Here is a 9,683-nt window from a genome sequence, read left to right on the forward strand (position 1 = left end):
GTTAAAAGCAAATTATAATTAAATATATAAAAATAGGATTAACTGACAGTCAGATCTTCATGCAATGCACAAGACATGAGCTAATTTGATACAATTCCATAATAATTCTCAAAAAAGCTTTACACCAAAACATGTAACCACCACACCCATTGAATATTTAATCACATCGAATAATACATCAAAAATAAAAAAACATAACGGTAAAACAAGATTCATGTAGCCAACCCCAAGTATTCGAAACAAAAGTCGGAATGATCCAGAGTCGAATGATTAAGATGATGTCAAGCAACACGGTCAACTTGACCTGGATATGGGACCCTATTCTGAACACAAGGTCCAAAGGTATGTCAACCCTAACCCGTTTCAGATATATAATAACATCTATGTAAACAATATTATATTAAATATTGTAGCATTACATTATATTAATACATTTATTATACAACCACTGTATTATTTATTATTTGAAAATTGCCACCAATTTCCCTATTCACATTCATTTTCTTAAAATTTTATATTCCAAATCCAAGGAGTCCTTTTTTAAAACAAAGGAACCAACACTCGAATATTTTGACACCATATACCTTTGTTCAAAGTCTATTCAAAATAAACAATACAAAACACACCATCCCACCAAACCCACCCAAACAAAAAGAACTAGCATGGACTGTGATTACATCAACCAGCACAAATCCTTCCAATCACAACCGTCCATCCAAATCCAAAAATAGCAGGAAAAAAAAAAGTAACTCAAAAATGTGTGTGGGGAGGGGGGGAGAGGGATCCTATCTACTCTTTCCAGTTCCATATCACATGTTCAAGCTAAGCCTTGAAAGATAAAAAAAAAAAACAAAATTAAAAGACAAAAAGTGAAAACATAAAACTGAAAGCAATTTTGTTTTGGAAGATTGACCCAATAGATAACATAAATTACGGTCAGCCCCTGATCGGCATGCCCAACCGATTTAACCGACCGGACCCCGGATAAGCCTTTGATGTGAACCGAGCCTTACACCCATCCCCATGCTCCGACTTCTGCAATGAACCCACCTTCTCACACTCGGGCCTTTGTCTAGGCGCACTTTGAGACCTAGCCTTAGCCCTCGAGGACTCGGTGTTCGCCATATAATTTGGGAAATTCCAATAATACCCATCAAAATACCCTTGCCCCACTCCACTACCCTCACTTTTCGCAGGGGCAAATGGACCCCTCTTGAGGCCATGCATCGACGAGGAGGCGGAGTAAAGTTGAGGGCTATTCTCAGCTGTACCGTAAATGCAATCCTCCTCTTCATATCGAACTCGAAGAGGACTCAATGGAGAGTGAAGTGGCATGCGAACTGAGGGTGAAGCGCTGGAGATCGATAATTGAGCGGTTGTAGAGTCCTTAGAGGGGGAGAGGCCGGGTTTTCCAGGGTCAATTTCGAGAATTTTGTCAGAGTGGTCATCATCATGGGTGGTTTTGGCTGTTCGAGCTGAGCGTGCGGTTTCGGTGGATGGCGCATGGTCGATAGAGCGGCCACCATCCATCCAACGATCGAGCCACATCCATCCTGGGTGCATCCCATCTTGGCCTATGTCACCACTACTAGGCTTGGAGGCATTCCTCTACATGAATGTACAAATAATACCAATGTTAAGCACAACGATTTACGAAGAGCTCGATGTCTTGATATCCATGTTTTATCCATAGAGTTTTCGTCGATTTTTTGTTAAACATACACAAATCATACAGATGACTAATACCATTTTGTACCTGAAACCCTAAACCATAACCCCTTGGATGAATTGTAATTATGCTCCTATCAAATGATAAATAAATAAATAAAATGCACAAAAAAAATTGCCTGTCATTTGTCAACAAGGCCTTGAGGTTACTGGTGTGACATCAGGTTTATAGCAGAGAGGTCTCTAGTTCGAACCCCAATCTGTGCAAACTAAAAATCACTGGTCCCTCGCAAACTATAGAGGGTAAAATGATGCACTATCGAAGGGTACGATACCATATTCCTTATGACATTCACAAGAATTCGAAACTATGAAGAAAAAGCATTCTATAAAGATGTTATGAATCAGAAGAAAAGAATCACGTTCAAGTTGAGTACCTTGAGAGGCACCATTCTTTCACGCTTTGACAGGTTCCGTTGCATTCTCGACTCTTGTTTGTCAGGTGTTGCAGGCCCCTACAATCAAAAAGGAGGGTAGAGAAAAGCTTAAATGCATTGAAATTCAAACCAATTACAATTTCTTCAAGAGTTTTATTCACATCGGGTGTCCAAATTGGTTTAGGACTCTAGATCAATGTTTAAAAACCCAGGCTTGGGCAGCAGGCTCCCAAGCCCAATCCCAGAGGGCTACTTGGCCGAGTTAATTCGGCCGAGTCTCAATAAGAAAACACATAAAGAATTTTAGACTTGGGACTTGGGTCAGACGCACCAAAATTTCGGTTTAGTCATCCGAAGGGCAACTGGCCAGGTCTAAGTGGCACGGGTGACTCTGAGCCCGATTCAGCGATTATTTAAACATTGATCTAGACATAATTCAGAATACTTTCCAAATCAAAACTCTAAGAAGTTTTGTTATTGATGTAGAGATATTCAGAAGAGAGACATTGGCTGACAATGAGAGAGAACCTACCCATATCTATAAAAGAACCATGACGTCCATTTTTCAATGTATAGTTGAATTTTTTACATATTTTCATGTGTTTCTCTCCTAAATTTGAGGCTGTTCCATTATCACATTAAAAAGGGTTACTCTGCATACACTATGCACCAAAGATTGTAACATTTCAAAAATAAATTTCAACCAAATTTCAAGAATAGATGGTTGAGAATGGTGCTAAGATCCCCACTTTTGAGCCCTAACCAGGCCAAATTTTCTTTTGGAACAAAATAGACCATAAACTTTTTGAGTGATAGTAGGAAAAAGCAGCCAAAAATTGGGATGGTGCCATGGAATGAAAGACCCAAAGTTGGGACCACAAGAAATAAATGTTGGAGCTAAAAAATCTCATCAAACTTTCCTTGAGTTCAAATTCACATCATTCAAAGTCAGGAGAATTAGTCCCATGGCTTTAGGAAGAATGGTTTTTTACCTGTTTTACATGATCTCGAGAATCAAAACCCAACTTCAAATTTAACAAACTTACTTAACAACAAATATAGTACTTTGATTTTAACAATCTAAATTTAAAACCTTGATATCAGAGAAAAGAAGAAACAACATTGAAAAGAACTTTTAAAATTTGATAACATTGGGATTGGATATTTGAAGTTTGCCCACTTAAAGATGACAGAAATTTGAGAGAGAGAGAGAGAGAGAGAGAGAGAGAGATGACTTACAAAGGTGGGCTTGGATGGCTGGGAGGAATGAGGGGGGTGGGTTGCTTCAGAGGCGTGGAGGCGACCCGCGCGAGCGCGGGCCTGAACTCGAACCAAAGCCTGCATGCACCTCAGGGTCTCAAATGCTTGCTTGCGCACAATGTGGCCCCTGACTAGAGCCTGAAGCTTCACCAGGCCCTTCAATGCGCGAAGAGCCCGCCTTGCCTAACATTGAGTATACAGAAGCACGTGAGATCCACGGCAAGAAGGAAATAGAAGACTCGGTGATGGGATGAAATCCATATACAAACTAAGATACTTAACCACTCATACACAAAGGCCACAAACACCCAAAGCCATCTGGTGTAAAATCGGATGGCTGGGTTCCGATATTTTTACCGCACAAAGTACATGGAAATTTTTCTCAGACTTGAGCATGGTATATAGTACACCCTTAGCCTTCCAATTTCACAAAATAAGACATTTTTTTTTACCCAAAGCCATCATCATCGTCAAAGCTATTTTCCAACAAATTAAGATCGACTGCACGAATTCTAATCCACCAATATGCTCTATTAAGGGCCATATCCTCAGTGAGGTCATAAGTCCCCATACTTTTTTTACCCGTAACCAATCTTATTGTGTACTTTCCCTTTAATAATTTATCATTTTGAGCTACTTACCCCAGTTTTGGCTGCTATATATTTTAACATATTGAGAAAGCAATTCAGTATGCTTTTTTAAGCTACATTCTTCTTGTTATGGCCTATACAGCCAACTTAAGATTGTTTGTCATACACAATTGAGGCACGAATTCATGAAAATCAATCCAGAAGCCAGTTGAAACAGCAACAACAACTAAAATTAGTGTTTTAAAAACCGAACCGGTGGGCTGAATCAGACAAATAGAGGAACTGAAACAGTTCAGTAATTTCCAATCCGGTCGCCAATACGTGACATTCTTTGTATTTAAAAAAATTAAAAACAGTGGAAACATGGGGTGTTAGGTGCTGTTTAGAACCAAACCGCACACCCACCAATTCTGAGTGAACTCGCCATTTTTTAAGATAATAACTAACATTATAAGGTAGATAAAAATCAAAATCAAAATAAATCATCGTCATTGTCGTCAAAGCCCTTTCCCAATTTAATTCGGGACGGCTAAAAAACCCATAGAAATAAATTCAAGAAAAAGACAGTACAGTAAACCTCTCTCTCTCTAAAAAGGCAGTTATGTAAATGTCTCTCTCACTAAAAGACAGTACAGTAAATCTCTCTCTCCAACAAGACAATACAGTAAATATATATCTTTCTCTCTCTGTGGACCCTCGAGTAGAGCAGGGGTCAAGCTCGAATATTCAGAAAATTTATTTTGGGAGACTCCGAGTTTTAAAATCGAGTGGTAATGGCACTCTCCAAATAAAAACTAAAGACGGCAAAAATAAATAATAAACGAGATTTTTGTCCGCCATAATTTGTGAAGTTCTGGACCATATTGCCATTTTGAAAAAATGGGGGGCCATTTCAACCCATTTTATCCTACACTACACAAAGATAACAACCAGGGAAGCAGGCAGGTATCGCTTATATACACAGGACGTGTATGCAACAAAACCTTTCCCCACTCTACTCCCAAAAACCATCCCCACCATTCATTCCCAAAACAAACCGTGATTACTGACCTTTTTCATTTCACCAATTCAACGTCAAAAGATTAATCAACATTTTTATATCTAAAAAAAAAAGCTTCTTTGCAGTCTGAGTTTCACAACCATGACATTTTGAGCACCGGGCACGGGCAGAAATCAAATTTTTGATACATATTTTTGGCATTTGTTGCCGCTTTCCAGCTTGGATTCTGACTCACTCAAGAACAGTTACGCATTGTTATACATCCTAAAAGAATTACTTCGATTCATAATCGCAGGACAAGTATTTTCAATCGGCAGGCAGGCAACTTCATATTTCGATCAGAATCCAAGCTAGGAAGTGATATGATTTCTTGAAAAGCATTTCTTCCGAATCTGACTTAAAGGTTTTGAGACGCGGCAAGCCACTGGCACCATGTTTAAGTCAAAATCCAAGCTCGGAAGCGCAGTCCTTTGCAGTAGCCAGGTGAAAGCGACTTAATTTCTATCATTTAAGTCGGAATCCAAGCTAAGATGCGTTCGTTCCTTCCCAATAGTCACCACCACATGTAACTTCTCCCCAGTGCTCAAAAAATGTAAAAATGATGGAATTCAAGCAAGATTGATTTCTGCAAATAAGGGAGTGTTTGTTTGTTTGGTTAATGTAGGTAGGATTGCTAGTATTCTTCGAATTTTACTCACCAAGTAAGCCCTAAATGCAGATTGTATCTTCACCGCTGCCCAATCCTCCCTCTTTCCGCCGCCGCCACCATAAGCACCAGCTACAGCAACAGAGCATCCCGCTGCCCGGCCACTGCTCGTGAGCCGCACCACTGCTGCAGCCGCCTGCGCTGCAGCCACCGCCGCCTCGGCAACTGCAGCAGTGGCGGCAGCAACAGCTATGGCGTGCTTGTTGCTCTCATCGAAACGTGAAGCCCCTTCTCTGTATGAGCCGCGCTGTTCAGCCGCTGCCGGAGCCGAAAGGCGAGGGCCGGCTCCGCCTCGCTCTTTGTCTCGGAAGGATTTAACGAAGCCCCATTTCCGCCGCTCTTTCAGGGGCTCACCACCGGGTGGATCCTGAGAGGTGGCGGACTTTTTGCTGCCTAAGAGGCCGCGTAGCCAACGACTGGCCTTGCCCATTTCCTAATTTGAACAAATCGGCGCCGATTTTTTGGCATGGGGAGGAAGAAAGAGAGAGGGGGGGCTGAAGACCAAAGCACAAGAGAAGGACGACAGATAGAGAAAGAGAGTGGGAATAGGATGAAGAGAGGGAGATGATTAAAAAGAGTAGACGATAAAGGAGAGGTGGGGTGTTCAGATTCTTAAGAATTGAAGAGGGAGGTAGGAGAGAGATTGGGAGAACGAAGACACAGGAAAAGTAGAGAGAGAGGGTGTGGGAGAACGAAGACAGAGGAAAACTAGAGATAGAAGCAACACAGAGATTGATAGAAGGAAGACAGAGGAAAAGCAGACAGAGAAGGGTGACAGGATTAAGCCTCGAGGAATGGGATTAGAAAGACAGGAACAGTAGAAACAGAGGGAAGGTAGCAAGGACTAAAAGGGTAAGTACAGAGAGAAGGGAGAGAGAATTGGGGGGTTAAGGGGAGAGAGAGAGGGGGGGGGGGGGTTAAGAAGACAGACAAAAGGGGGCGCTGAGGTTCTCAGGAACTGATGAAGGAATAAGAGAGAGCCCCAAAAGGAAGGATATTAAAAAGAAAAGTAGAGAGAGAAGAGGGAGTACAGAGCGGGGGGAACAGGTCAAATGAGTGAGAAGAGAAGAAGAAAAGATGAAGGGAACGAGGTAAGCAAGCAGTGACAGGTGTTAAGAAGAGGAAAGAGACAGGACAGTGGAGACGGAGAGACGAGTTAAACGAGTGAGAATTGAAGAAGAAAAGATGAAAAGGAGGAGGTAAGCAAGTAATGAGAAGAGGAGAGAGAGAGAGATAGAAGACAGAAGAGAGAGAATAAGACAGAAGAGAGAGAGAGAGAGAAGGGTTAACTGAGTGAGTAGTCGAGGTGAAGAGACGGATCAGAAGCTGAGGAAATAGAGAGAGAGGGACACGCGGAAAAATCGCCGATTTGTAGGTCCCGATGTAGGCGTGAGCGGACGGGAGATATATACGGTTTTATTTTCGGTATTTATTTCACAGAAAATTAAAAAACATTGTATGCTCCCAGGATCATAGTGTACTTTTATCCTCACACATAACTTATTGTTCAGTGGAAGCTGCAACCACCACAATTGTGTCACTTCTGAGTGTTTATTTGCAAAAATGCGATGCGCGGTTATGATATCAATTTCGGAGTTTTTTTCGATTTGGCGAGAAAAATGAAATAATTTGATATTTAGACTGATTAAGGAGAAAAATTTTGATTTTTTGTTTAGTTTAATATAAATAAATTAAATATATATATATATGATATATAAAAACAATGGAATGTTTTTAAAATAAAAAATTCAAAAAAATATATTTTATATAGATATTACATTGTTTACGCTGAATAGGCCGAACCGGCCCAAAGCATACTAGAACCTGACCGAAGCTACCCGAAATGGTAGCACCAGGCTTCGCTTTGCTTATGTCTAAGCGTAAAATCTGAAGGTCTCGACCAAATTTGACGACAATTCACGATGTGTTTTTTAGTGCCACTAATATTGAGCAGCTTCCAAAACGACGTCAAATTGAATGATGTTGTTTTGCGAAAGGGACTGCTGACCAATGGAAGTGGCAACTTCCAAATCGTGTAAACTAGGGGTTGTTGCCGCCCGAAATTCTACAAAACAGACAAGCCCCAAGCTGGGACTATGCTCTAACCTTATATTGTAAAAAGGTGCACCTTAAAATTTTGCTTCGATATATGATTTTGATTTCAATAATCTTATGATAGCTTGAAAATCTATTTTTATCCCTTGTAATAAAATTTTAAATTTTCAAGATAGTACAAAACCAATCTAATAAATATTTAAAAATATTATAAATAAAAAGTCAAGATAACTTGATACAAAATGCATTGTTCTTGAGGTTGAATTTTTTTTTTTTTACATCCACCAATCTCAAGGTGAAAGAGATCATTAGAGGATTCTCCAATGTCGGAACCCTCTCCTCTAAAGGATTTTTGAGATGCAACCTACTTCTTCTCTTAAGTGCATTATGCTAAATTTCTCTAGAATAAAACTAGTCTTTTTACAAGGAAAGTAAATATATAGTTTGATCCCGCCGGAGCACTATACATGTTTCAAAACACAGTGTGCGGTACTAGTACTTTGCGCTCTGACTCCGGGTCATTGCCGGCGTCCAGATAATATTAAATTATTTTTATGGGGAATGACGAAAATGCCCTCGGTATTTGGGGAAAATTTCAGAGCTGAAAATCTAGTCCGTACTTGATTCAGTTTGGCCTTGGACCCCAGGTTGACCGTTGGATTCCCAGGAAACAATAGTGGGTGAAAGAAAATGACGGAACTACCCTTGATTTTTCCTTTTCTTTTCTCCAAATCCAACAAAACTCATCCCAAAGATTGGGTGGCAATGGAACCGGACCCTATCCGGGACGAACGTCGGATCCCTATCAGGTCTGGGTAGGGGTTAAAAAATTGGACCCGGCCGGTTCGATCCGAGTCTAAATATTGGACTTGAACACTATTTTGGGTTCAGGCCGGAGTTTATGTGGGACCAACTTGAATAGTATTATTATTTAAATAATATTTAATATATATATTTTTAATAATATTTATATAATTATAACTATATCTTTTAGTTATAATCTTTAAATAATACATGTATATATTTAATTTTTTTTTTTTTTTGGGTCAAGTCCAATCGGGTTTGGATTCGGGTTCATATTTAGGTCCAGGTCCGAGTCTAGGTCTAGCTGGATCCAAACCCGACCCAACCCATTTGCCACCCTAAGTGAGTGTGAGGGCTCATACATGGTGGTCCTGAAGGATCAAATTATGCATTTGGTTCTTGGTATAGTTATCAAGACCGAACCTGAATGCAACGGTCAGCTTGTGTCTTGATTGGTCTTGCACAAATAATAAATTGGGATTAGTTGAAAACTAGTCAAAAGTTGTGTTCGGCCAATTTTGACTATTGAAACTAGCTAGCTTTGACTAGTTGGATAGGGTCAATACAAGTTTTGTATATTTATATTTATAAAAATATGGTTTAATCAGTTTGGTTGGTAGCCGAACCGCGTGGCAATGGACCCGGACCTGACCTATGACCGGACGGGCATACCCAAATGGGTCCGACTATGGGTCAAACATTTAGACCTGGCAAGTCGGGTCTCGGTCCGGGTTCGGTTGGACTCCGACCCGTACCCATAAATTGTTGGAGATAAAATACTTCAAGGCCTATTCGTTTGGGTGTATTAAGGATTGTATATAATGAGAATTCATAATCATCTTTAGCTATTAAATGACAAATATTATGGGTTGCAGCCTAATGGTGGGTTGTGACCATGTTGCCAATAATTTCGGTATATAATGGTAAACAAAGGGCAAAAAAAAAAAAGCTCATAACGAAGGTGGCAATGGATTGGACCAGACCCAAGATCCGACAGGTATGGGTATGGATCCAACTTTTGGACCTGATGGGTCGGGTCTAGGTCCAGAACTTAGACCCGAATACATTTGGGTATGAGTTCGGGTCCGACTAGACCCGACCCATTGCCACCCCTAATTTTGACTAGACCAGACTCTTTATTAGTCCAACTACCGTTAGTTCCA

The 9,683-nt window shown here is 40.4% G+C and overlaps 1 protein-coding gene across 1 annotated transcript; it reads right to left on the reverse strand.

Moving 5' to 3' along the window:
• Positions 1-568: 568 nt before the first annotated feature.
• Positions 569-7,046, reverse strand: LOC18447724 (protein IQ-DOMAIN 22). The gene is made up of 4 exons (XM_006857811.4): positions 5,654-7,046; positions 3,345-3,548; positions 2,106-2,183; positions 569-1,608 (listed from the first exon to the last, which is right to left on the reverse strand). The coding sequence occupies exons 1-4, from the start codon at positions 6,089-6,091 to the stop codon at positions 937-939; spliced, it is 1,392 nt and encodes a 463-aa protein (XP_006857873.1). The 5' UTR covers positions 6,092-7,046; the 3' UTR covers positions 569-936.
• Between the last annotated feature and the right edge of the window lie 2,637 nt (positions 7,047-9,683).

The sequence above is a fragment of the Amborella trichopoda genome, chromosome 9 (genome assembly GCF_054954075.1).
Source record: "Amborella trichopoda isolate Santa Cruz 75 chromosome 9, AtrichopodaSantaCruz75HAP2 v2.0, whole genome shotgun sequence".
In the NCBI taxonomy this organism is placed as follows: Eukaryota; Viridiplantae; Streptophyta; class Magnoliopsida; order Amborellales; family Amborellaceae; genus Amborella; species Amborella trichopoda.